This window comes from Ichthyophthirius multifiliis (assembly GCF_000220395.1).
Source record: "Ichthyophthirius multifiliis unplaced genomic scaffold scaff_1120509251419, whole genome shotgun sequence".
Classification (NCBI taxonomy): domain Eukaryota; phylum Ciliophora; class Oligohymenophorea; order Hymenostomatida; genus Ichthyophthirius; species Ichthyophthirius multifiliis.
In genome coordinates this window covers 86,753-114,309 of record NW_004085892.1, presented here as the reverse complement: position 1 = coordinate 114,309, position 27,557 = coordinate 86,753, and the positions used below count along the sequence as shown (strand labels likewise).

The 27,557-nt window shown below is 16.3% G+C and overlaps 7 protein-coding genes across 7 annotated transcripts, besides 34 other annotated features; 5 read left to right on the top strand and 2 right to left on the bottom strand. All coding sequences in view use genetic code 6, as the record gives it.

The window, feature by feature from the left end:
• Positions 1-522: 522 nt before the first annotated feature.
• Positions 523-575: a microsatellite.
• Positions 576-1,349: 774 nt separating this feature from the next.
• On the bottom strand, positions 1,350-4,284 carry IMG5_200090 (kinesin motor domain protein; the record flags this gene model as incomplete). The annotated part of the gene is made up of 4 exons (XM_004024058.1): positions 3,897-4,284; positions 2,601-3,791; positions 1,934-2,458; positions 1,350-1,879 (listed from the first exon to the last, which is right to left on the bottom strand). Exons 1-4 carry the CDS (start codon positions 4,141-4,143, stop codon positions 1,350-1,352), a joined length of 2,493 nt encoding a protein of 830 aa, XP_004024107.1. The 5' UTR covers positions 4,144-4,284.
• Positions 2,334-2,393: a microsatellite.
• Positions 3,794-3,844: a microsatellite.
• Positions 3,822-3,884: a microsatellite.
• A 357-nt stretch (positions 4,285-4,641) lies between the features above and the next one.
• Positions 4,642-4,679: a microsatellite.
• Positions 4,680-4,738: 59 nt separating this feature from the next.
• Positions 4,739-4,829: a microsatellite.
• IMG5_200080 (protein phosphatase pp2a regulatory subunit a, putative) lies at positions 4,829-6,746 on the top strand (the record flags this gene model as incomplete). The annotated part of the gene is made up of 3 exons (XM_004024057.1): positions 4,829-5,252; positions 5,297-5,900; positions 6,002-6,746. The coding sequence occupies 3 exons, from the start codon at positions 4,829-4,831 to the stop codon at positions 6,744-6,746; spliced, it is 1,773 nt and encodes a 590-aa protein (XP_004024106.1).
• Positions 5,935-5,993: a microsatellite.
• A 1,068-nt stretch (positions 6,747-7,814) lies between the features above and the next one.
• Positions 7,815-7,857: a microsatellite.
• A 1,087-nt stretch (positions 7,858-8,944) lies between these two features.
• Positions 8,945-9,003: a microsatellite.
• Positions 9,004-9,487: 484 nt separating this feature from the next.
• Positions 9,488-9,561: a microsatellite.
• A 1-nt stretch (position 9,562) lies between these two features.
• Positions 9,563-9,621: a microsatellite.
• A 1,063-nt stretch (positions 9,622-10,684) lies between these two features.
• Positions 10,685-10,751: a microsatellite.
• Positions 10,752-12,259: 1,508 nt separating this feature from the next.
• Positions 12,260-12,323: a microsatellite.
• A 311-nt stretch (positions 12,324-12,634) lies between these two features.
• Positions 12,635-12,684: a microsatellite.
• A 324-nt stretch (positions 12,685-13,008) lies between these two features.
• Positions 13,009-13,056: a microsatellite.
• A 146-nt stretch (positions 13,057-13,202) lies between these two features.
• Positions 13,203-14,244, top strand: IMG5_200070 (hypothetical protein; the record flags this gene model as incomplete). Its single annotated transcript, XM_004024056.1, has 4 exons — positions 13,203-13,231; positions 13,402-13,419; positions 13,644-13,707; positions 14,017-14,244. 4 exons carry the CDS (start codon positions 13,203-13,205, stop codon positions 14,242-14,244), a joined length of 339 nt encoding a protein of 112 aa, XP_004024105.1.
• Positions 13,303-13,355: a microsatellite.
• Positions 13,337-13,400: a microsatellite.
• Positions 13,384-13,430: a microsatellite.
• Positions 13,404-13,436: a microsatellite.
• Positions 14,135-14,178: a microsatellite.
• Positions 14,183-14,241: a microsatellite.
• Positions 14,218-14,252: a microsatellite.
• Positions 14,253-14,791: 539 nt separating this feature from the next.
• Positions 14,792-17,759, bottom strand: IMG5_200060 (hypothetical protein; the record flags this gene model as incomplete). Its single annotated transcript, XM_004024055.1, has 4 exons — positions 14,792-16,191; positions 16,244-16,420; positions 16,625-16,670; positions 17,736-17,759. 4 exons carry the CDS (start codon positions 17,757-17,759, stop codon positions 14,792-14,794), a joined length of 1,647 nt encoding a protein of 548 aa, XP_004024104.1.
• Positions 16,506-16,576: a microsatellite.
• Positions 16,520-16,577: a microsatellite.
• Positions 17,056-17,093: a microsatellite.
• Positions 17,610-17,712: a microsatellite.
• Positions 17,760-17,764: 5 nt separating the features above from the next.
• IMG5_200050 (hypothetical protein) lies at positions 17,765-18,990 on the top strand (the record flags this gene model as incomplete). The annotated part of the gene is made up of 4 exons (XM_004024054.1): positions 17,765-17,858; positions 17,910-18,094; positions 18,143-18,699; positions 18,822-18,990. 4 exons carry the CDS (start codon positions 17,765-17,767, stop codon positions 18,988-18,990), a joined length of 1,005 nt encoding a protein of 334 aa, XP_004024103.1.
• Positions 18,740-18,799: a microsatellite.
• A 2,192-nt stretch (positions 18,991-21,182) lies between the features above and the next one.
• Positions 21,183-21,225: a microsatellite.
• A 1,244-nt stretch (positions 21,226-22,469) lies between these two features.
• Positions 22,470-22,505: a microsatellite.
• A 276-nt stretch (positions 22,506-22,781) lies between these two features.
• On the top strand, positions 22,782-24,505 carry IMG5_200040 (protein kinase domain protein; the record flags this gene model as incomplete). Its single annotated transcript, XM_004024053.1, has 3 exons — positions 22,782-23,146; positions 23,229-23,371; positions 23,628-24,505. The coding sequence occupies 3 exons, from the start codon at positions 22,782-22,784 to the stop codon at positions 24,503-24,505; spliced, it is 1,386 nt and encodes a 461-aa protein (XP_004024102.1).
• Positions 23,390-23,442: a microsatellite.
• Positions 24,081-24,126: a microsatellite.
• A 656-nt stretch (positions 24,506-25,161) lies between the features above and the next one.
• Positions 25,162-25,608, top strand: IMG5_200030 (hypothetical protein; the record flags this gene model as incomplete). The annotated part of the gene is made up of 2 exons (XM_004024052.1): positions 25,162-25,502; positions 25,551-25,608. The coding sequence occupies 2 exons, from the start codon at positions 25,162-25,164 to the stop codon at positions 25,606-25,608; spliced, it is 399 nt and encodes a 132-aa protein (XP_004024101.1).
• Positions 25,391-25,416: a microsatellite.
• A 487-nt stretch (positions 25,609-26,095) lies between the features above and the next one.
• Positions 26,096-26,129: a microsatellite.
• Positions 26,130-26,810: 681 nt separating this feature from the next.
• Positions 26,811-26,865: a microsatellite.
• Positions 26,866-27,557: the final 692 nt, after the last annotated feature.

The window sequence follows — 27,557 nt, the reverse complement described above, 5'->3', positions numbered from 1 at the left end:
TTTTATTTATTAAGGTGATTTTTTTAAATTATCAACATAGTTTTTATTAAATAATATATTTTTTTCATCTTCTTTTTATTGAAATTAATTAAAAACAAAATTAAATTTTGTTTCTTATTATAATTCAGGAGATATTTATTATTTTTCAAAAAAATTGGTGTATTATTCTTTATATTATTATATTTCGTTTTTAACATATTCAAGATCATGCATATTTTTTATTTCTTTTACACTATATATATAAAATTAAAAATATTAAATATAAAAAATAAATCAAAATATTTAAAAAAAAATTGCCTTTGTAAAATATGTTAAAATTTATCTGAAATTTTTAAAAAATTTTCTTTAAATTTTTATATCTACTATTCATGTTATAAAATAATTTTTTTTTATGTTCTTTCTACTAATTCACTTTCTTCTTTCATTTTTTACATTAAAAATTCTTCTAATTATTTACTTTATTAACTTTATAATATAAAATTTTATTTTTCTGCTTTATAAGCCTATTTATATTATTTTTAAATATATATATATATATATATATATATATATTATATATATATATATATATATATTTATTCTTATTAATTTTTTTTATTTTTTTTTATTTAAATTAATTTATATATATATATTTCTTATCTACTTAAAAAATAATATTTTTTATTTATTTATTATATTTTATTTTATAATTTTAAAATATAATATTTACATCTTAATAATGCTCCGATTTTCCCATTTCCATTTTTAATTCATTTTATAAACTGCATATTCTATGTTCTAATCTATCATTTTCTTTAAGTATTTATTCTACAAACTCTTAATTAAAACTTTCAATACTATGGCTATTTAATTCTGCTGAAATTTTTTTTATTAGATTATTTCTATTTTACAATTCTTCTATTGCTTTGTTATAAGTTAAAGGCATAACATTATTTGATATTTATTCTTCACCTTTAAGATTTTTACAATTATAAATATAAATTCAAATTAATATATTACATTGTTTTAATTAATTAAATAATTCATTTAAAATTTCGTTTTCCTTTACAGATTCATTTTCTATTTAAAATCCTGTATAATATCTAGCCTTGATACTATTTTTAGAAGGTTTCATAAGTAGATTTCTTATACTATCACTTTCTTTTATTATTTTTGGTTTAGTAGGTGTTTTTTCATAATTATAGCTATTTATTCTTTCTTTTACAAATTAAGTCTCAAGTTCTACTTATTCAATTCTATTTCTTAATTAAATATAGTTTTGGCTTGATTCCTTTATTACTTATTCCAAATTATTTATATGTTTCGATTATATACGATTTAATATAGATTTCATTTTAGCTTTGCCATATTCAATTATTTATTTCCATTCTAATGCATGAATTGTTCTTATTAAATGTTAATTTATTGTATGAGAACTATTTTTTATTTTCGGTTATTTATTTTTCAATTTATTTTTTACTTAAATAATTGCTTTTTTAATAATACTATTATAATATCTCTTGGTATTGGATTTTATGTGTTTATTTTTTCTATATAAGAAGGAAAATCTATTATTTCTTCTAACATTTCAGACGTTTTATTAAGTGTATTAAAGTCTAAATTTCCTATAAATGATTTGCGTGTTATTATGGATCTATTTCTAAGTCTTCTTTCTTTTCATCTTCAGAGATTGTTTATCTTATATTTTTCTCTAAATCACCCCATTTTTATGTAAGATTCTTTTTGTTTTTAATTTAAAAATAAATTATAAACATTTTTTTTTGTTTTTTAAAAAAAATATCATCATAATTAAAATTAATGCTCTTTTAGAAATACTAAGAGAAATGAATTTCAGTAAATTATTATTTTTATTTTAAAATATCATCAATTTTTAACTACTCTTTAATATCATATAAAAATAATTTAAAATATATTTATACAAGAAAATATGTACATATTTCAAATTTTTCTTTCATTAAAATAGATATTTTATGTTCACATTTACATATAGAATCAATAAGCGAACTAACTTATTTTTATAAAATTTCAATTTCAAATATATTATAATCATTCTTAGTAACTTATTTAATATGATTGAATTCAATTTGATTTTTCTATTCTTTAACTTAAGCTAACTATCCTTCATATAAAAGTAATTCTTTCTTTTTTTCCATTAATTCTTTTTCATAATTTCTACATTAAATAACTTTATCAATATAGCATTATTTATAATCCATATTTAAGCCTTTTTTAATTCCTGGTTTAGAATTGAAAGGACTTAACCCATTTAAATTATCTTCTAATTCAGAATCATCTAATAGTGAGCTATTTAAACCGTTGCTATTAGTTTTTAAATTATTATTATTATTATTATTATTATTATTATTATTATTATTATTATTATTATTATTATTTATAATCTTGTTATTATCATCATTTTTTTCTATATTTTCTACTTCTGAATTAATCAAAATATCTTCTAAGCCTTTTACTTAATAAAAATATCTTTATAATATATAAAAAATTTACAAATATTTTACCAAAAGTTACATTTTCATTATTCTTTACAAAATTTTTTATTTCATCTTTTAGTTTAATAATAATGGCTTTATATTTCTTACAATAACCTTCCTTTTTTTTTACCATATTTTTTAGTTATTCAATTAGTTTTCTCATTTAATCCACACTTAACTTAACATTTACCTTTACATTGTTTTTAATAGTCTTAGCCCTCTATGCGAATTTAAGAGTACTAATCTACTCTTCATGTTGACATGAATGTGGTGACAATGTCACAATTAGAGATGTTTTGTAATTTCCTCCAAGACTTTCCTATAAAATACGTGTCAATTTTGAATCTCTATAAGGAATATGCTCATAATTAGAAGTAAGGGAATGAATAACATTTCCCAAACAACTTAAACTTAAGTTAATTTTTTTTGCTTCCTCAAGACTTTCCCCTGTAGCTTATGATTTAGCTAATTTTCGCTTCCAGCAAGGTCTACTAGGTTTAGTTTTCCTATTTTTTCCTAGCCATTATTTAATCTCTGTGTTACATTAATTGTAAAAATAAGTATGAGATCTAGACGAATATTCATTCATTCGAGTCTCTCTAGTCTATTTACTATTATATCCGAGTGTAATTGAGTCCATTATATCTTCTTCGCAGTCTACAGCTACATTAGTTAGTCCTTTTACAAAAACACCACCTTTATTTGGTAATTCTTTTATTTTTAAACCTACTCTATTTATATTTAATAAATCAAAAAGTTGCTCCTTATAAATTTCTAGCATACTGCAAGTTATAACGTATTCAATGTCCTAATCTACTTGATTAATTTAAGTGAAAATTTAATTAGAGACCCTTGGTATTATACCACAGCTTTTTTAATTATTTACATCTCCAAACATTGTGTGTGTTTTACCCGAACCTGTCGCTCCGTATGCAAATATAGTGCCATTATAACCTTAAAGAACACTATTAACCATTTCTCTACCTACATCTTCATATATTTAATCTTATTAAGCATCTGGAGCGTAAACTTTGTCTAATGTAAATATACTTTTTTCTGGCAAAACAAGAATAGATTTAGAATCGGGAAAACGCAAATTATCAAAACCAAAGCCGTTTTCAATAAATTCGATTTCCATTTTATTCAAAGGTCGAACACGGACAAAAGTACGTATATTGCTTGATTTTTAACGTTCTTTTTCATCATTAATATTTTACAATGTTTGTGTATTTTCAAACATATTAATGCTTGTATTCATATTTATACTTTGAGCTAAGCTTTATTATTCCACTTTTTTGACTATATAAAATAAATATAAATATAAAAAAAATATAAATATAAATATATATATATTATAGAAAATATAAATTTATTTATATATATATAAATATATAAGAATTTAACTTGTTTTCGAATTAATATTTTTGATAATTAATGGTATATTTGATTGTGAAATTACTTATGATTTATTTTCATTTGTTTGGGTATTTAATCCTGAAATATCAATATGCTAAAATGAAGGATTGTTTATTATATTATTGTTATTAATATCTTATTAAATCTCAATTGATTTTTATCTTTATATTGCTAATGTCAATTATCTATTTTCTTAACTTCTTTAGATTACTGGAGGTGCCTTTGTTATAATCATTCTTTTTATATGTTAAAATAAATTTAATTATATATTGTTTGTTTTATTTTATTTTTTACTTCATTGTTGCTGATAATTATTGTTCGTTATTGATATAATTTTATGATTATTTGCGTGTTAATGATGTTGAAGATTTTTCTCTTTCTTTTGATTTTTCTGTACGTTCTATTTTTTTTTTTTTTTTTTTTTTTCAATTAAATATTTTTATGATTTGGTTTTGTTTTATTTTATACATTTTACTAATGAGCTTTATCTTTATAAAAAAAAACTAGTTCTTGGAAACATTATTTTTACTTTTTATTTATTTTATTATATGTTGTTATTATTTAGATTCTGTCTTTTTAACAATTAATTATAATATATTTAATTTTATAATAAATTATTACAAAATATTAAAAACAAAGTGTTTTAAAGTTAAAAACTTAATAAATTATTAAAAATATTATTTATTTAAATTTATTTAAAAAATTAAATAAAAAAAAAAAAAAATTAAAAGTTTATAATTAATATAATTAATATAATTAATATAATAATATTTAAAAAAATATATAATGAATACATCTTATATATGAAAAATTATATTATATATTAACTTAATTAAAAAATATTAAAATTAAATTCTGAAAATAATAATAAAAAAAAAAAATTAAAAATATTTCAATTAAAACAAAATAATAACAAAAAAATGACTGAAAACAATTCAGCAGAAAATGTAACATTTTTAAAAAGTTTAAATCCTCTAAATGTACTTCTAGAAGAAATGAAACAGCCTAGTGTAAAAAAACGTGCTTAAACAATCAAAACATTCACAACAATAAGTATAGCCCTCGGTCCTGAAAAAACACGTGTATTTTTAATTCCTTTCATAAACTAACTTTTTAAAGACGAAGAAGAAATCTAACGCGAATTAATTAAATTAATCCCTTAATTAATAAATTATATAGGAGGATAATATCACGCACATTTATTAATGGATATTATATTCAACTAATTATAAAAATAAGAAGAAGTTTAAATAAGAGATGAATTGTTAATATGTATAAAATAAATATTCAAATAAATAAATTTAAAGCATTTTGAAAAAATATTAATGGACTTCACAAATAGAAGTAATTTTTTTTTACATTTAAAAAAATAAACAAAACAAAAAAAGCCTTATAAAATGATAATTTTAGATAAAAAGAAATTTCAATAATATTAATGCCTGAATTTTTTACTGAATTAGATGAAGAAAACTAAAAGGAAATAATCGAAAATATAGAAAAATTGTCCACTGACCCCACTCCAATGATAAGAAAAATAATATGCTAAAGCTTAGTTTTTTTTGGGAAAATAATACCTATATTTCCTGAAAACACATTCATTCAAATTTTCGAGAATTTCCTTTAAGATGAAAGTGATTTTGTAAGAGTTCCTTTATTGGAAATTTTAATAATTTTAAAATAAAAAATATAATCGAAAACTTAAGAAGAACTTAATAATATTTTCATAGAGAAAATTTTACAGGACAAAAGTATAAAAATAAAATGCAATTTGATTGAATAAATAGAACTTATTGTAAATTCTTTTGAAAAAAATATTATTAACTAGTTTTATATACCTTCCCTTTTAGAATTTCTAGGAGAAAATGCAGATAATGAAGTTAAAATAAAATTCTTATAAAATATATTGAATATATATTAATTTATACCTAATTTCTCACAATTATTTATTCCTAAACTAAAATTATTAATCAAAGAAAAAGGAATATAAATAAAGTAAATTAAAAATATTTAAAAAATAAATAAATAAATATATATATATATATTATATATATATATATATATATATATATATATATATATATATATTTAACTAGAAATAATTTAGGTGATGCTATAATAAATTTACTTTAAGAAGGCAACATAGACCTTCTTAAAATTCTTGAGAGTTTTTTTGAAGAACTTCTTGAGGAAAGCGACAATGAATAAAAATTTAAACTATTTAAAAAAATTAAAGACTTCAAAAAATTCCAATAAAACCTATCTTCTAATGTAATTTAAACTATTATAAAATCAATTGAAAATATTTCCCAAAGTAAAAAATGGCGTGTGAGGACTTCTGCTTTAAATACAATATCTCGTTTAGTTCATGAAGCCAATTTATAATAAAATCAAGTCGATAAAACTTTTTTTTAAATAATCAAAAATTTACTCAAAGATAATACAGCTGAAGTAAGGCTAGAAAGTGCTAAAACACTTGGACTTTTAGCTAAAAACTTTCCCCCTGAATTTACCTAAAACTTTATATTGCCTGAGTTTTATGAGTTATTCGAAAATAATAACTATTTATTAAGAATTGGAGCTTTTTTTAGTATAAAATATACAATATAGAGTCTTAGTTAGTCATATATATTTACGTAAATTAAAGATTTATTAGAAAAAGGTGCTATAGATAAAGTCCCAAACATAAAGATTGTTGTTTTGGAAATAATAGAGGAGATAATAAAACACTTTGGGGCAAATAATACTGATAATATTTATTAAATTCTTAATAACTTAGCAAAGGATAAGGACAATCAAGTAAAATAAAAAGCCATATATATATTAAAATAATAACAATGAAAAAAAAAAAAATTAAATGTAGTTATATAAAATATATAAAATTCATTTTTTAAAAATATAATTTTATTAAATATATTCTTTCAAACTTTTATCCGCTAAATCAAAAGCAGAAAATCCTTCATTATCTTTAACATTATATGCATCTGCCTATTTTTCAATCAATTTAAAAACTGCTTTTTTATTTTCATTTAATATAGCAGTATGTAAAGCTGTAAATCCATCTTAATCTTAAGCATTTATATCTGGAAAAACGCCCAAAAGATATTAAAAAGCTTCTTCTAGTTCATTTTCTATGACAAAGTGCAATCCAGTTTATCCTTTTTCATTTATATTTAATAAATTAAACCCTTAGTTTATTAAAGTATTTATTTTTTCGATATCTTATTACTCTAAAGCTTCAAAAAAAGCACGATTTTCATTCGATTATTCAAAATTTGGTTTTTCTTATAAAAATTCGCTACCTATATTTTTTTCATTCATTTTACTTACTTTTACACCAAAAGTTTTTTATTTATTTTCTACTTCTTATTTTTCTTCATCACTTATAAATAAATCTTTTTCACTTAGTTCATATTCATCTTATTCTTCTTATTAATTTTATTCGCTTTCTACTTTTTAAAATAAGTCTATTTTCTCAGGTAATAATCTACATATATATTCTATATATAACATCATAGCTTCCTCTCTTTTTAAGTCTTTAAATCTTTCCCAATGTTTCCACTTCATATGGGCTTCTATATTTAATTTCAATGGCTCTTTTTACATATTTTGGCCAAACAAAGCTTATTTATAAAGCCCATATAATTCTAAAGAATCGTTCTGGGATATATTTTGTTCTTTTCTTATTATTTAGCATGCTTTTTCGAATTTCTTTTTTAGGTTTTCAGGTATTTAGCAATCTTTTGTTGATATGTCTTTTTATATGTTTGAAGAAGATTATACACGCTTACATTTGCTAGATAAAATGGTAAATAATTTCTTTGGGTATGCTAGTATTAAACCGGTAAATAATAAATTTGTATAATTAAATATTTAAAGTAATTTAGACATTTTTATTTTTATTCTTATATTTTTTTTTTACTAATTTGTTTTTTTAATAATATTTTTTTTTTTTTTTTTTACAAAATAATTTTTGTTGATTTTATTCTTTTGTTTACGGATGTATTTTTCTTATTTTATTTTTTTCCTTTATTTTCTGAATCAGAAAATAAATTAATATTGCTTTATTAATTTATATAGTTTTATTCAGATTTTTATTATTATTGAATTTGGTGGATGCTATTTTTATTATATTTAAATATATATTATTATAAAATTACTTAAACTAAAAAAAATATAAACTATAAATTAAAAAGACATACTTTAAATATTTATGTATTAAGAAATATTACAATTTCTCTTAATTATATATTAAACAATAAATTAATAAAATAAAATTATATATAATAATTAATTAAATAATTACTTTTTATTATAAATTATTTATTTAAATAACAAAAACTACAAATCAATAATACAAGAATAATCCCTAAATCTATTTTAAATAATCGCTGATTCTTGGAATATGAGTGGTGCGTTTAACTACAAGAATAAAATCGATAGTTTTAATAAACTTAAACAAAAATAAAGAGTTTTATAAACTATTCTAAAGTTTTGTGACCTAACTTAGTAGAACTTCAGGAAAATAACCTTAAACAATAAGAAAAATAAAATATTTCAATAAATGATTTTTATAAATTAACTCTACCTCAAAATATAAGTTAAAAATAACGGAATTTTACTATTACTAATTCTTAAAAAATATGATGAAATAATAATAAATAATCTTTGAATATTATGAATTATGACATAATAGGGAATGTTATAAATTATCTTAAAAAATGGCTCTAATCATTAATTGGCAAACAGGAAAGATAATATGTTTGAATTGGAAACAATTCCCAGGGATCAATAAACACTCTAAAAAAAAAGTAATATTTGGAACTAGTCGAATAAGTCTGATACAGTGTGTATGTAACTACTTTATTGGATATGAGCTTTGCCTGTTATTTCATCTGTAGCCATGCAGATAAATCAGGTAATTTATATGAGCAATATGTGCCAGTTTATAAGTAACTATTTTAAACATAAATTATAAAATAAATGACTATCTATAAAATTAAAATAGTATTAAATTAAATAGGACATTAATATGCAATTATATATATATATATATATATATATATATATATATATATATATATATTTATATATATATTAAAAATTACATATTTATTTTGTTTAATTTGATTTTTTCATAGTCCTGAATGAAGAAAAATAATAAATTTATAATTAAATAATCAATGAAGAAGAATGGACCATTAAATCCAATTCATTTAAATTTAACTTACATATAATTACTATTTGTCCAAAAATAAAATATTATTAAATAACAAATAAATAACAAAAAATATAATTTTTCTTTAATTAAAAAATTATAATAGTAATAGTTATATAGTCATATAATTTATTAATATTAAGATCAAAAAATGTTTTATATATTTTCAAAATTATATATTAAATTTAATAATCTAAATAATATATAAATTATTTTTAGCCTTTTACATTTAAAAAAAATTAAAGCAAAATATTTTTATTTTAAAATAAAAATAAATTAATAGTATTTTAAATATTGTAAAAAATAAATTTAATAAAAATAATTAAAATAATATATAAAATTAAATACTAAATTAATTTATATAATATATTTAAAATAATATAATAAAATATTTATTAAATATATATTTATAATAAGAATTACAAATATCTATTAAATTTTAATATAAATAAGATTATTTTTCAATTAAATAATTTATAAATTTTTTTCATTAATATATAATTTAATTTGATTAAATATTATATATATATATATATATTTTTCTCATTTAAATTATTTTTATTTTCTAAATAATTTGTTTCTATTCACATATTTTATTTGTTATTAATAAAAAGATAATTACAATAAAAGAATATTAAATATATAAATTAAAAATAATTATATTTCCATACACAATTTTATTTTATTTATATAACTATTTATTTTAATTTTTATAAATAAAATTAATAATTTAAATTATCATTTATCTTATTCATATTATATGCAAAGACTTTCTATAGTATTAATATTAATTTATTAGTTTTCCAAAAAATTTTAATTTATGGCCTTATTACTATTATTTTCGGACTCATTTTTAAATGAAAACTCATCAAATTTATTAATTAAAATATTATTTTAATCAATTTATAATTATTATTTTTATTCCTATAAGTATTACCAAATATTATTATTTTATTAAAAAAATTATTAATCGAAATCTAAATTAATGTTTCTATATTATTAAAAACTTTAAATATCTTAAATAATTTCATTTCTTAATTTTTATTCATGTAAATCATACATATCCAATGTATCTTAAAACTACTATTATTATTCATTTGAATTTTAGCTTTTTTATAATATTTATTAGCTTTCCATTTAAATTTATAATGTTTTCATTGTTTCCATTATTTTTGTATATTCTTCGAATTATTTTTGGACTTCTTTCATCTCTAGTTTAATTTTCTTATATTTATTTTTCCATATATCTAATGATTTTTTAGTTATTATATTTATTGTTTTTGCTCAAGAATTATCTCATGTTCATTACTTTTTTCATTTAAATCGATTTTTGTTAACATACTCTACATTTCAATAAACAGATAGCCGTATTTTTATTTTAATTTAAACACTTCTTATTGTAATAATTTATTTTCCTCAATCAATGGTCCTGATTAATTTTCTATTTCATTTTTTATTTAGAAACAACATTCCTTTAAATTTACTATTTAATTAATTTTATATATATATATTTTTTTTTACATTTTTTATTGAGTTTTTGAGAATTTCAAGCTCTGTTTAATTTATTTACTGTATTTTATCATAACTTTATTTTTTTTTATTTAATTATTCTATTATACTTATATTTTAACTTATTATATCTTATGATATAGCCTACTAAGATTTACAATTATTTTATAATTTATCTGTTTTTTATTTTTTTTAAATGAAATAATATATTTTCTTATATATATATATATATATATATAAATAACTTTGCTTTTATAATTTTTAATTTTCTTATGAAGTTTTTAATTATTATTTAAGATTATTAATAATTTCTAAACTTTCTTCATATTAATTTTCCAAATATTAAATAATTTGATTTTTTTTTTAAATCTCAGCTTTTAAATTATTTATTTCTTGTTGTTTTTTTAATAATTCTTCATTTCTTTCTTTCGGTTCTTCTTTCCTTAAATATATCTCTTAATCTTTTATTGTAATATTATCATAAATTGAATTATAATTATTAATAAGGAACTAATTGTTTTTTTGACTATTAAAGCTAGTATTTTCATCAGTTTTTGTTTATAAAATTTGCTTGTTGGGAGAATGCGAATAATAAATATAGTTTTAAATTTCTTTTTATTAAATAAGAGTTTTACAATCTTGGCTTTTTTCTTAATTATTATAATTTTAAGGTTTTAAAAGATTAATATTATTGTCAATATTAATTATTTTATCATTCATTTCAACATCAGAAGGTTAATTGTTCGGTGATTCAATATATTATGGCTATTTTATTGGTTAAGAAAGTTTTTTATGTTTAAAATTGTTTTTTGTTTTAGAAAAAAAGTTGTTTACTACTGCTTACATACTCAAGTTTTACATATATTTTTTTATTATTATTATTTTTTTTATAAAATAGTAGATTTATTCATGATTAATCAGTTAAATATATATTAAAAAAAATATAGTTATTTAATAAATTTATTAATTATTATTTTTATTATATATATAAAAACTAAAACATTTTATTTTTAAAAATTCTTTAAATTAAAATAAAATATGGAAGTTAATAGTATTTATAATTTGATATATAAATAAATTTAAATTTTCATTTTTTAAAATATTTGATTTATAGACCTTAAAAATAACATTTACTAAATTTACTTAAAAAATAAAAAAATAATTTTTTTTTTATATAAAAAATCAAAATTTAAAATGTAAATTAATAAGAATTATTGATGACTTTTAATATTATAATATAAAAAAGTAAACATTAAAATATAATAATTATGTGATAAATTATCATATTTGTTAATAATTTTTATATCGAATAAATTATATAAAAGGATAAAAATGAATGAAAAATTAAGTTTAAAAAATTAATAAACTTATATATAGAAAATAATATTTTTATTTTTATAAATAATATAATAAATATATTCTTAAAGTAATATATATATATTTTTTTTGAATAATAATATAAAATATTAAGTAAATGAATTTAAATACTAATACTATTAATTTTATAATTATAAATATTAAATGAATACTTTTTTGTTCATATCTAAAATTAAATTAAATATTTCAAAAACAATAATATATTGATTTATATTTAAAATTTAATATTTGTTATTATATATTTTATTTATGTTTATTTTTTAATATTTTTTCTTTAATTGTTTTTTTATTGAAACTTTTTTTTTAATTTTTATGAATATTATATGATTTTTTTATTTAATTATATATATAATTGAATTAAGTGGGAAATATTTTCTTTTATCAATTATTAATTAAAGCAGGAAAAATTCTGTTTAAAAACTTGATTTCTTTGTTTATTTTAATAAATATAAATATTTTTATTATGATAAAATATATGCATTTTATAAATAAAAACTTTTTGATTTTAAAGCACATAAAATTGTGTGAAAAATATATAAAATAGATAAAACATACTAAAAAAATAATATATTAAAAAAAAGAAAATGATTTATAAAATATTATAAATTAGAATATTAATAATCAAAAAAAATATCAATTATATATTTAAATCAAAATATATAATTTATATTAAATTATTAATTAAATTATATTTTTTAAAAAATGATTATGAATATTAAAATTAATTTCTTTATAATAAAAAATAATATTTTAAAAGCAATAAATTCTTGGTTATTTAAAATAAATTTTAAATAAATATATTATTTACATATATATATATATATAAAAAAAAAAAAAATTAATAATTATAAATAAATAAATAATAATATATATATATACAATTTTATTTTTTAATGTATATTATATTTATATTTATAACTTTGGATAGAATCAAATTATATCGGTAATTTCTTTTATAGTTGTGATATTTTAAAAATAATATTAATTATAATTATTTTTTTATTAATATTAAAAATATTATATAAAATTATTATAATTATAATTATTTTTTTAAAAATTTAATTAATAAAAAAAAAAAAAAAATATATTGATAAAGCTACTTTTTTAAAAATAGATTATTTTATAAAAATCTATTATTAATAGTAAAATTTTATTTTTGAAAAAATAATAATTAATATTTTTTGTTTAATTTAATGAAAAAATATGTAAAATAACTATTCGAGTACATTATTCATATTAATATAAAAATAATATTATTTAAAATTTAAATATAAAAAAATTTGATTATATAAATTGATATAATTTAATAATATTTGATATAAATTTTTATAAATATATATATAAATATATATATATATAATATATATATATATATATTTATTATATATATAGTTTATTATTATTATTTATGTATTATTATTATTTATATATATACATTTAATTAAGAATATTAAATAATTTTATTTTATATATATATAATTATTAAATAATATTTTCTTTTTTATTCTTATGTAGAACATTTTTCCTTAGATATTATTTGTAATTTGTTTATTCTAATTTAATTAAGCTATTTATAAATACAAACTTCCTAAAAAATTCTAATCTAAAATTAATACATTTTTATAAAATTAAAGTTAAAATATTATTTCTAAAAATGATTTAATGGAATTTGTAAGACCAATCCTTAAATCTAGTGTGGTAATAATAAATAAAAAAGACAATTTTTGCATAAAAAAATATTTTTAAATTTGATTATTTAAGCTTTTTAAAATTTTGTCTTTTTTTTTTTTTAATTTAAAAAATAGAAATTATATGATGAAGAAATGATGGAAGCTTCTTTATAAAATTATTTAAAAAATTAAAATGATTAACTTGATAAATAAACAATAAAATAATTAATGAACAAAAATAATTTTGAAAAATTTATAAATAAATTTACTTTAACAATTTATTATAACTTATTAAAAATATATGGTAATAAAAATTATATTAAAAATTGTAATTTAGTTTTTAGGATAAGATGATGTTTCAGATGAAGAGTTTGAAGTTATGATGTAAAATCCAGAAGAGTTTAGTCTAAGTTGGTTAGATTATAAAGTTATGACATTAGATTTTGAAAAAAAATGTAAGAAGAATAGGCTTAATAAGCTTAATAGGCTTAGTAAGAATTATGAAAATTAATATAAAAAAATGTATGAATTTAATAAAAAAAAAATTAAAAAATTAAAAAAATGAAGAAATTATATATTTTTTATATTAAAAAAAAATAGTTTTACTTTTTTAATAAAAAATATAATTTTATTAAAATAATTATTTATTTAATTTTTATTGTATATTTCTTTCTTTATTATTTATCAAATTAAATTTTAATATTTATTAACATATTTTGTATAAATAGAATTTACTATTAATAATAATTTTTATATTTATTTATTTATAATTCCTAAATAAATTTATAAATAGAAATTTTTTATAAAATATAAAAAAAACTAACTTAAAAAATATATAAATTTAAATCATTAAACTAATATTTATTATGTATAAAAAAGAAAGAATTAACTTTTAAAAAAATATATAAAAATAAAATCATTAAATTAAACTAACAGAAGACTTAACAAATTCTTATTATTATAAATTAAGAGCTTTATTAAGTTTAGGTCTTTTTGGATTAGCCACATAATATAATCCTAAAATACATAAAAATCTAAAAACAACTCCAAAAACAAACAATATAACTAAGTTTTACCAAATTTAATTTAAATAAAATATAGGAACAAGTTTTTCATTTAGAAAATTCTATTTATTAAAAAAAAAAAAATATAAATATAAAAAAATAAAAAATATTTACAATACACATAGCTTAATATCCATATTTAAATAAAGAAAAATAAGAAATAACTCTCCAATATATAGGGAAAGACTATTCGCTTTCAAAAATTCCTGAAAGAAGTGATAAAGGTACAACTATAAGAGAAATTAATGCTATAGCAACTTCATATTTAGGAATAAGTATAGAAACTAAGAATCCATAAGAACTTCCGTGCCAAGCCAATAATATCATTGTTAGATTAGTAATTAAGAATTTTACAAGATTAGCTTCAAATCCTACAATAAAATAATTAATAAACACAAAAAGAATTGGAAAAATAATCTAAAAAGAAAACTCAGATAAGCATTTCCCCCAAAAAAAAGCACTTACTCTATATAAATTAGTCGCTTTTTCTCTTATATAAAGACTTTTTTAAGAATTGAAAGTAAATATACTTTACGAAACAGATTAAAAAGCAAAAGCATTGACCATAAAATACGAAGCTCCTCTAATATTAATGAAATAGATCAAAGGCTAAGTATCAGGATTGATATTTCTAATATTATAATAAGCAATAATAAATAAAAAACTAAATAAAATCAACTAAAAAAACTACAATTTCAAAGACATTTTCGCCCTTAGAATATTAATAAAAAACCGCTTTGAAATTAAAATAAATTATACCCAAAAAGAGCTTTCTTTATATATACTTAAAATTTAAGCAGATTCTTCTATATTTTATTAATTATAATATTCACTTTTATCTTATTTTTCGTAATTTTATTTTAATAAATTTAATCTTTCCTAAAATTAACATTTTATTTAATCTTCATCAAGAGCTAATTATTAATCATCATCTTCAATCATTTTTTCCATTAAAAAACCTTATTCATTCATTATTTTCATAAAAAAATCACATGGATTATATGATTCGGGACATTCGAAACCTATTTTAGTAAAAAAATCTATAGAATCTTCTGTTCTTCCTTAATATATAATATTCCCTTAAACTAAAAGAAGTAAATTATCGAAATTATAAAATAAATCTGTTGAAGGTTAATGTACTGTAGCGATTACATTCATTCCTTTATAAGCTAATTTTTTTAAAATATTAATCACTTAAAGAGACGTTGATGAATCTAAACCAGTTGTAGGTTCATCTAAAAATATTATTTTAGGCTCAGTTAATAGTTCTATTCCTATAGATGTTCTTTTTTTCTCTCCCCCGGAAATTCCCTTTATTAATCCACCTCCAATTAATGTATCGGCGCATTTCTATAAGCCTAATTCTTCTATTAGATTTTAAATTTATAAGTTTCTTTATTATTCTGAAAGTTTACTTTTTTTTAATTACAATACGAATTAAAAAGATTCTAATTATTTATATATTTGTTAATAAATAAATATTTTTTATTTTTTTTTAACCTCTAGGTGTAAAAGTAGATAATAAAATATCATCTTACATAACATAAGCTATTTAATTTGAGTATTCTTCTATACTTGTTAAATTTCTTTTATTTAAAAATAATTCTCCGGATATTGCTAAATTTTCAGAAAATAATCTTCCACTTAAAAAATTTAATAAAGTTGTTTTTCCTGATCCTTTAATTTTTTTATATATATATTTATATTATAAAAATATTAATAATAATAAACATAGATATATATAAAAGAATTTATATGTAATTATATAAGTATAAAATATATATAAATATATAAATATATATATATATATATATATATATATATATATATATATTATTTTGTTTAAATATTAATTTAGCTTATCTATAAATTATATAATACCTGAAGGGTCCTATAATAGCTGTTAAAGAATGTGGATGAAGTATTCCTGATAAATTATTAATAATAAGTTTTTCTTCCTTTATTTTTTATGACTTACCATTTATTTATTTTTTAATTAATGTTGAAGCTCTGATTTTTAAATTTCTCCATTCTAATTATAATGGTACATTTATTATTAGACTTTAATTTTATTATGATTAATAATAAATATTCTAAGATTATTTTTTACTCAAAACACTCAAACTTCTTTAGCTTAATTTTTATATAAATTCTAATTTCTCATCATCTTCTTAAAATTATTATTCTTATTTATTCATTTTTTTTTTTTTATAATTTTTTTATTTATTTATTTTAAATTTGACTTTATTAAATGAAATAAATTTATAAATAGTAATTCATTTTTTTAATATAAATTATAAAAAATAAGTAACATATATAAATATATATATATATATATATATATATATATTTAGATTTTTTAAAAAAAAAAAAATAAATAAATATCCATTTTTTATCTTTATTTATTATTTTGGTTTTGTTTATTTTGAAAAAATAAAATAAATAAGTACAGAAAAATAAAAATAAAAAAAGTATAATGTTTCGCACATATTAAAAAATAATAATTAATATTTATTATAAATCATAAAAAATAAAGTTTTTTTCTAAAAAATAAATAAAATTATAAATATTTTTTATTTTTTTATCTAAATAAAAAAATAAAAACTAAATAAAGAATATTTAAAAATATGTAACCACAAAAATTAACTCAAATACGTTCATTAACATAATAAAAGTAATCAAAATTCAAAAAAAGATTACTTTAAAGTTCATTGTTGTTTTTTGGTTTAGAATTATATTCAAGAAATTATTAAACAGAATTAAAATTTATTTCAAAGAAAACAGAATAGAATATTGATATAGTTAAAAATTGCAAATCATTAAGAAAAGTAAAAATTATATTATTAAAATAGAAAAACATTGAAAAATATATAAATATATGTATAAAAAATATTTACATATTTATATAAATATATATATATATATATATATATATATATATATATATATATATATATATTTATATATATTTTATTTAAGGGATATTATATACCAACTTCATTTTTACCTTCATCATTTTTAATGGCTTTATATGGTGCAAAAATAGACCCAACTCCATATGTTCCATATGAAAGAGAATATGTAAAAACATAAGATGGTGGCTAAATTGCATTAGGTTTAAAAATTTTAAAAACAACCATATTAAATAAATTAATAATTAAATAAGATTGGGTACCATTAAAGAAGCAATTTTAAAACGAAGAAGATAATAAAAATAAAATTCTTATGATAATGCATGGACTTACAGGAGCCTCTAATTCTAATTATATTTCTTAATTAGCTTTATTTGCTTAAAAAAATGGATATAGGCCTGTATGTATTAATATGAGAGGATATAATTCATAATTATCTGTAAAGATATTAAAAAAATTAATTTTTTATTTTAATTTTTATATCAAGAATCATTAATTAACTGATTTTACAAAAAACGATGATTTATTAATTACCATAGATCATATTAAATAGAAATTTCCTTAGGCTAATCTTTACGCAGCAGGTATTTCTATGGGGGCAAATTATTTATTAAAAATGGCAGGATAAGAATAAGAAAACTGCAAATTATAAGCCATTGTAAGTATTTCTAATCCTTTTGATTTATTGAAATGTAGTTATGAATTAAAAAAATGGTCGAAAAAAATTTACGATTTTAACTTGACTAAAAATTATATAAGAAATTTGTAATAAAATTTAGATATTTTTAAATAGAATGAATAAAAATTAGGAATAAATTTAGGTTTTTATTTATTTTAAAATAAAATATTTATTAAATTTTAATAAAAAAAAGATAAAATATTATCAGCTAAAACTACAGAAGAATACCATTCTGAACTAACAATGAAACTAACAAAACATTAAAATTTAGAATAAATGTATACAGAATCAAGTTGTGCTAAATATATAAAAGACATAAAAGTGCCAACATTATGTATAAATAGCGGCGATGACTACGTTTGTGTGTATTTATTTATATAATAATACACATGTATAAAAATAAACATATAAATATATAAATATATATATTTATATATATATATATATATATTTATATAAATATATTTTTTTTCTTATTTTCATTTAGTCCTGATCATATTCCTAAAGACAAAATTACCTAAAATCCCAATATAATTATGGTTATGACATAAAGAGGTGGTCATATTGATTATTTTACTACTTATAAATGCTAAAGAGTATATATTTTTTTTATTTTTTTTAAATATATTTTAGTGGGCATATTAACCAGCTCTTGAGTTTTTGAATTATTGGGATAGGATTAATAATGATAAAAAATAAAAAAATTATGTTTAATAATGAAGAAAATATAATAATATTATTTATAAACATATTTAAATTTTATTTAATAAATGAAATAGAATCAAAATTTTTATAAAAGCTATTTATATAATTAAAATATAACATTTATGTGAAAAAAGAAATATATAGATTTTTAATTATATTTGTAATTTAATATAAAGATTATTTTTTTTATATTTTTATTTCTTTAATCTTTCCTGTATTTTTTTTTAAAAAAAACACAATATAGAAAAGCATTAGGTGAAAAAAAAAATAGAAATATAATTTTTTTATGATAGAGTTTTTTTTTAAAAAAATACAAAAAAATAAAATTAATAATTTCTAAAAAGAATTAAACCAAATTATATTAAAATAAAAATACCTATTAATATACAAATATATAAACTAAAATAAAATAAAAAAATGGGAAATAAATAATAAATAAATGGTGGTCAAATATTTAAATAGGATAATTTGTAATAACAATTAGATTAATAATATGATTAATCTTATATATATTTAGAAGAAAACACTAAAAAATCATCAAATCAAAACACAACAGCTAAATTAAAAAGCTTTTTAACTTTTAAATGTTTACCAAATCTAAACTGTATAATGTAAATGAGAAACAAATAAGCAATTCCAGATTTATAAAGCCATATTTTATATTACATCGAGAAAGATACTTTAAATATTAAAAACTACAAATGGTTTTCTAGAATATAATCCAATATTTAAAATTATTCCGATAAAAACTATTAGTAGCAATAAATTTTTTAAATAAATAAGGCATCTGAATAAGCTTTATTTTTATCAAATGAGCATAATTACAATTTTAAAAAATAACATAATAAACTCCGAAGATAGCCCATAGGTAACGAACAAGAAATATAATAATCGAATAAGAATAAATAATAGATGACATAGTTGAATAAACAGAAATTTTAAAAGAATCATTTACATAACAAAGGACATCCCTTTTTATTTTTTCATAAAACGAAAAATAATAGGAGAAAATATGTTTTTCAAATATTACGACATAGAATGAGATTTTTGAAAAAAACGATAATATATATAAAAGTATATCAAGATATAAAGCTATTACGAATATTTTAAAGGACCATTTTGTAGATATTGACAGGAATCCAATAGCCTATATGATTAGTGTCTTTTTGGAAAATTTTAATAGTGATTTTCCTAATATTAACTAGAATATAGAAAAAGTGCATTTCAAGAATATTATTAATGAAACTAATACTTTTATTTCCTTTGTTAGCGATTTATTAGGATATTATTATAGACTTGATGAGGAAGTTAAGAATTATAAAAACATGGATAATATTAAAAATGAAACTTTTCTCGATAATTAAAATATTCATAATTTTATTTGTAATTTTTTATTTGAAAACACTTTGTTTTCAAATAAAATTCAAAAGCTTTTTAGCTTTCATTAAGAAAAATTGTAAATAAAACTTAGAAATTAAATCGATAAAAAATATAACTTCACAATGGATGATTTAGGAGTTCCTTAAAAATATTAATTGAATTCTTTATAAAACTAAAGGTTTAAAAAAATCTAATAATTTAATATTCCTTATTAAAAAGCAGTTCTTTAATTAAAAAGAATTTAATTTATTAAATCTCCCCTCTAAAAGCTAAAAGGATATATAAAAGTAACTGAAATTATAGACGAAGAAATTAAATAATTTTATAGTATTTATGAAAGTTAATAAATTATTTAATGTGATAGTGATAATATATTAGCTGTTATGCAATATTTAGTTATTTAAGCTAAATATTATTAATTATTTTAAGATATTTAACAAATCCAATATTTTGTATAAAAAAATTCCCAAATGAGTGTTTCAAGTTATTTGTTGATTATATTATAAAGCTGTATTGAATTATTAATATAAAACTGATATTTTATAATTTCATATTAAATATAATTGTATTTTTATTTTATTTTAATAATATAGATTTGGTTTTATAAACAAAATAAATAAATAAATGTGGCAAAAACAAATAAATAAAAAAAATATAATTTATTTAAATTAAGTTCATAAATTATTTTTTTAATAAATAAAAGAAAACAAATATATAATATATTAAAATAAACAAAAATTAAATAATTTTTTATTTATTTATTTTTAAATTAAAATTTATAAATATTTAAATACAAAATTTTTAAAAAGTACCTCTAAATAAAACTTTTTTTACTATAAAAAAATATTACTATTTTATTGTTAAATCAATTATTTTTTTCAAATTTACATAAAATGCATTAATTTAGGTCTTTGGCATTACGCTTGATAAATATATTAATTTAAATTATTTTTAACAAACTTATTTTAATAATAATTTTCAATTAAATCCGGTTTATATAATTTTATATTTTAAACATTAAATTATGGCTGAAAAAAATATTATCTATGATGATATTCATATTTTTAAAAAATAGCATATTTATTTTATTCATCCTATAAATCTATATTATATTTATATTAAAAATACTATTCATTATATTCTTCTTATTATCTAAGATATTCTTCAGATCTAATTTACTTTTTTTGACACTAATTTAATTAAATATATTAAACTGATTTAGTTATTTATAAAAAAATTTACTATTTAAATATGATCAAATTTTAATTATCTTAAATACGGGTCTATGCTTTTATCTTTTTGTATATCTAAAAGTTAATTTTATATATAAGGAAGATTTATTTATTTAAGTTCAGTATAAATATTAGATTAATGTCTTTTCAATTTATCTTAATCATTTAATGAAGGCTTTAAGCCGTTATCAAATATTCTAAGTGGATTTAAACGTAATTTTTTTTTGTGCTTTTTTTTATTTTTATCTTTTTGTAATACATCCTCATCTTATTTTAATAATTATTCTTGTTTTAAATTATTCTTTATTATTTCCTGATTAGATATAATAGAGCTTGAGTGAGAAATTGTTACTGGGGTATTTACTTAACTACTCTAAACACTATTTTTCATATTTTTAATATAAAATATATAAATATATTAAAAAAATATTAATGCTTATATATACCATATAAAAATATATTCTATACTAATAATTTACTTATAAATTAATTTTTCAGTAAACGCTTATTATAATTAAAAAAATTTCTATTTATATATAGAAAATAAAATATTATAAATAAAAAATTCTAATCTTCTCATTTGTTTAAAAATAAAATTAAAATTTATATTTATTTTGGTCTATAATATTTATGAAAAATCAATAGAAGTAATAAAAAAAAAATTATATATGAATTATAATAAAAAAGTTTATAATTTTTACTATTTAAGAATTAAAAAAATTTAAATAATTTAAAATTTAAAAATAAAAAATAAAGCTTTAAAAATTAATTATTATAAAATATAAAAATTAATAGCTATATCATTATTAAAAATAAACTATATATATATATATATATATATATATATATATATAAAAAAAGAAGATAAAAATTTAATGGACTATTAATAAGTATTTACCCATTAAAATTATAGGTGGGAAAAAAAATAATTATTAGGTTAAGGCATGTTTGGGAAAGTATATAAATGTAAAAATATAAAAACAGGCGAAAAGTTAGCTGTAAAGGTATGGAATTAACAATTTTATAATAGGAAGGCAAAATTAGAAATAAATATTATGAAATCACTTAATAATAAAAATATTGTAAAATTAATAGATTCCTACGTTTCTGAAACGCAAACATATTTATTCATGGAATATTGTGAAGGAGGTGACTTGGATACTTATATGTAAAAAAAGGGAGGAAAACTAGAGGAGATTAATTGCATAGAAATAATAAGCTAAGTAATAAATGGTTTCCGAGAAATAGTATAAAAAGGGTATATCCACAGAGATATAAAACCTTAAAATTTATTAATGAAAAGCAATAATATTATTAAAATTGGTGACTTTGGTTTAGCAGCTAGAATCGATAATTAAAATAATGAATTTTTAAATGATTTTGTAGGAACACAATTATATATGTCGCCTTAAATTTTATAACATTAATCATATAATTAAAAAGCTGATATTTGGTCTATTGGAATAATTTTTTATGAAATTTTATTTGGAAAAACGTAAAGATAAATAAAAATATATATATATTTTTTTATAAAAAAAAAAAAAAAAAATTAATATAGAATTTTTTTTTATTTTGAGACCTTGGCCTTCAAGAGATTTGCAATCATTTTTGAGTAATATTTAAAGCATTCCTTTAAGATTTCCATATGATAAACCTGTTAAAAAAGAAACAAAAGATTTTATTTCAAGGTGTCTTATTTTAAATGAAGATAAAAGAATTAGTTGGGAAGAAGTAAGATTATAATATATATATATATATATATATATAATATATATATATATATATATATATTACAAATAATTAAATTATTTAACTTTTATTAGATATTTTCTAATCCTTTAATTCATTTAGATTAAATATAAAAGTAAATATTTATAATTTAAATTTATATATAATTTTTATTAATCTAAATTAAATTAAAAGGAAAAGCTTAATTTAAGTCTAATTGAATTCATAATTAAGCTATAAAAGTTTAGAAGTTTGTAGTATTAAAAGTCAAGTAGTTCTAGACGAAAAAGCAAAATATATTTTGTATTAAATTCAGTAAGTTATAACTTAATCTAATAAATAAATAAATTCTTATTTAGATGATAATAATAATAACAATACAATTAATAAAGATTTTATAAATGAAGATTAATTTTACTAACTACTATTAAGCATTGATAATAGGATTGCAAAAGATGATTCGAATTATTTATTTTAAAATATAATTCATTAACTATAAAGTGAATAAACAATAACTAGTAGTAATAATTAAAATGAAAAATAAATAAGCATTTAATTGTTTAAAATGATTTTAAATGAATAAAATTATATAGAAATAGAATAAAAAACAATTTAAATATTTAATAGTTTAAAAGGAATTTTTAAACATAAAAATTTTGATTTAAATTTTATTTATAGCAATTATAATGACGAGTCTAAAGAAATTTTAAATTAATAAAAATTTTAATAAATATTAAAAATTTTAAACATTGATCTTTAAAAATATGAAATTAATTGTGTATTTGAAATTTTCGATAAGAAAAAAAATGGAATTGTGACATATTAATAATTTTATTAGATTTTAAATGAATTGGAATAAAAAGATATAAATAAAGATAATTTGTAAAATAAAATAAAATTAGTTTAAAATTTAATAAAGGAAAATAATTTAAATGTTTAAAATATGTTTAATAATTTGAAAAGTTCTAATTAAAATTATTATCTTAATATAAATGATCTAAAAAAATTATTTAGTATTGTTGATAAAGATCTGAATGAAAAATAAATGGAATAAATTTTTAATATTTTTGATATTAATAAAGATGAGAAAATTACTTTTGAAGAATTTAAAAAGATATTATCTTGAATTTTTTGTTTAAAAAAAATTTAAAAAGTTAATAAAAATATTTGCTGTTTTTTTCTATAAGAAAATATTTTATATATTTTATAAAAATATTTAACAATTTTTTATAAATAAAAAAAATATATATTACTTTATTTTTTATATTCTATATACTTTTATTTCTAAAATTATTTTATATATCTTAAATATATAATTTATAAATTAAAAAATGGATAAAAAAAACTCTATAATAGAATAAAAATAAATTAATTAATAAAAGTTCATTTATTATTCTTTTGATTCTTATGTTTTAATTATAAACGAAAATAAATTTACAATGTTCATAAAAAATAAAAATAAATAATTAATTTATGTTATATTTTTATTTTTATTTTTTTAATATAGAGATTTGAATAACTAATAATTAAATCATAATTTAAATAATTAGATATTATATGAACCAGTTTAATATAAGAAAATAATAAAAATACTTTATAATTTATATAAAAATAATAGAAATCATTAATATTAGGAATATATGGAGTTTGTCAATTGATAAAATATAAATATTTAATTATAATTGAAAAAGCTCTTAAAATCGGAAATATAAATGAAAATTAGATTTATTAAATTCAAAAATTAAAATTTTTAGCAATTTAGCCATCCAAAAAGTTATATAAATGCTTATTTTTAAATAAATTATTAAAAATTAAAAAAAAAATATTAATTAGATTACATTAAATAAATTATTTTTAAAAAAAATATATTAATTAGATTACATTAAGATGATTTAATTTTAATTGAGAAAATTGAATAATTAATTTAGAAAAACTGTTTTTATTTTTCACCAACATATGATTTAACAAATTCATTTTAATCAAATTTTTCAAAATATAATAATTAAAATAATAATTATTGTTTTAATTATTGTTTTATGGAATTTTTTAAGAGTTTTGAACATTATAATATTGTTGATAAATTTATATGTGGATATATTAATATATAACATGAACGTTAATTTGTAATTATATAAAAAGAAAAGAAATATTATATTTAAATTAAAAAAAAGAATTGTTAAATCTAACTAGCATTAATTAGTAGAAAAGATAGAAATAGAATAGGAATGAGATTTTAATCTAGAGGGGCTGATAAATAAGGAAACTGCTCGAACTCTAGTTAATAAGAATTAATTATACAAATATCTTAAGTAATAAAATAAAATTTACATATTATAAAATTTGAAATAAATAAATAAAAAAAAGATTAATTGCCAAAAATTATATAGTTATGTATAAATTCGTGGTTCAATACCAATACAATGGAATTAAGATTAAAAAAAAAAACCTTAACCAAAAATAAATATATAAAATAACGAAAATGAAATCCATCATATAGAAATATGTTAAAAACATATATCTTAAATAATATAGGATTATTAAGAATTATAAATATTAAATTTAATTGATAGAAAGGGTGATTAATATATTTTGGGATTATATTTTTAATATATAATCGGACATTTGAAAAATTAATAAAATAATATTTAATTTATTTGGTTTGAATTTCATAAATACATAAAAAAAATTAAGATTTGGTCAAACTTTTTTATTATAATAATAGATTATCTTAAAGTAATAATTATTTTAAATTAGAAAAATATAATCAGAAATTATGTTAAGTAATTTCCATGCAAAAAACATTAATTAGAACTAATTGTATTGATTGCTTGGATAGAACAAATATAGCTTAGTTTGCTATTGCTTAAAAATTTTTGATTGATGTTATTAAATAAAATTAATTAAATTATGTTTAAGAGGCTATTTTATATAAACATAAATTGGCTTGGGTAGGTAATGCTAATATATTAAGTAATTTATACGCTGAAAGTAATGCTTAGAGACAACATTTTCTTTTTGAAAGATAATAGAATAGATTTTTAAATAAAATTAATGATTTTATAATTTCTGCATAAAGATATTACAAGTCTATATTTTATTATTAAAAAATAGAATAAGATTGGTAAGTAATTTTGGGAAAAAAAATAAATACAAATAAAAAATAATACTTTAAATATTTGTAATTGGACAATTTTTTTTTATTTTTTTTAATTATTTTATTTGTGTTATTATTAATTAAAAAAATAATTTGAAAGTATTTACAACATTATTATTTATTAAATAAAAAATAAATATAATTAAAATTTATATGTATTATATTTTTAAAAATTAATAATTTAAATATATAATTTATTTTCAAATATAATTAAATAATATTTAATTTTAAGAATAGATTAAATAATTTTAAAAAATATATGAAAAATAAAATTAAAATATAAATATATTATAATATATATATATATATATATATATATTTATATATATATAATAAATGTAATTTTATACAAATTAACTATTAATTTTTTATTTTTAAATCTATAATAAAAATAGAAATATAAATATATATAATCATTTTACATAAAATTAATTATCAAAAAAGCTTGACATATCTTACATACTTTAATTTTCATTTTAATTAAGATTCTAAAAATAATATTAAATACTTTAATAATTATCATCATATTAAGGATATATTTTTTAATCATTAATATCATTAATTCTTATAGTATGTCCATCAATCATTTAAATTATGGCATTAACTTCATTAATTAATTTATTTTATAATAATTCAATATCTTAAATATATTAAACTCTAAATTTTAGTTTTCCTAAATTTTTTGTATTTTTAAAATACCTAAATGCAATAACCTTAGAATGTATAGTTTAATCTTTGATTTCTTCCAAACTAAAAGTTTATTTATTAGAAATAATTTAATTATCTTTATTAACTAATACAAAGAAAAACACACTCTCATTTTTTTTAAGATTTAGACTAAAAATTTATTAGAAATTAATAATATTATCGCATGAAGGTAGGAACTATTAAGAAAAAAATTCCCTTTCACTAATAATAATTTTTATTTTAATATTTTAGTTAATTTAATCATCTTTTAGACAATAATATTTTTATATTTCTAAAATTAATTAATTTGGGTTCATAAAATCTATTTTAGCATTAT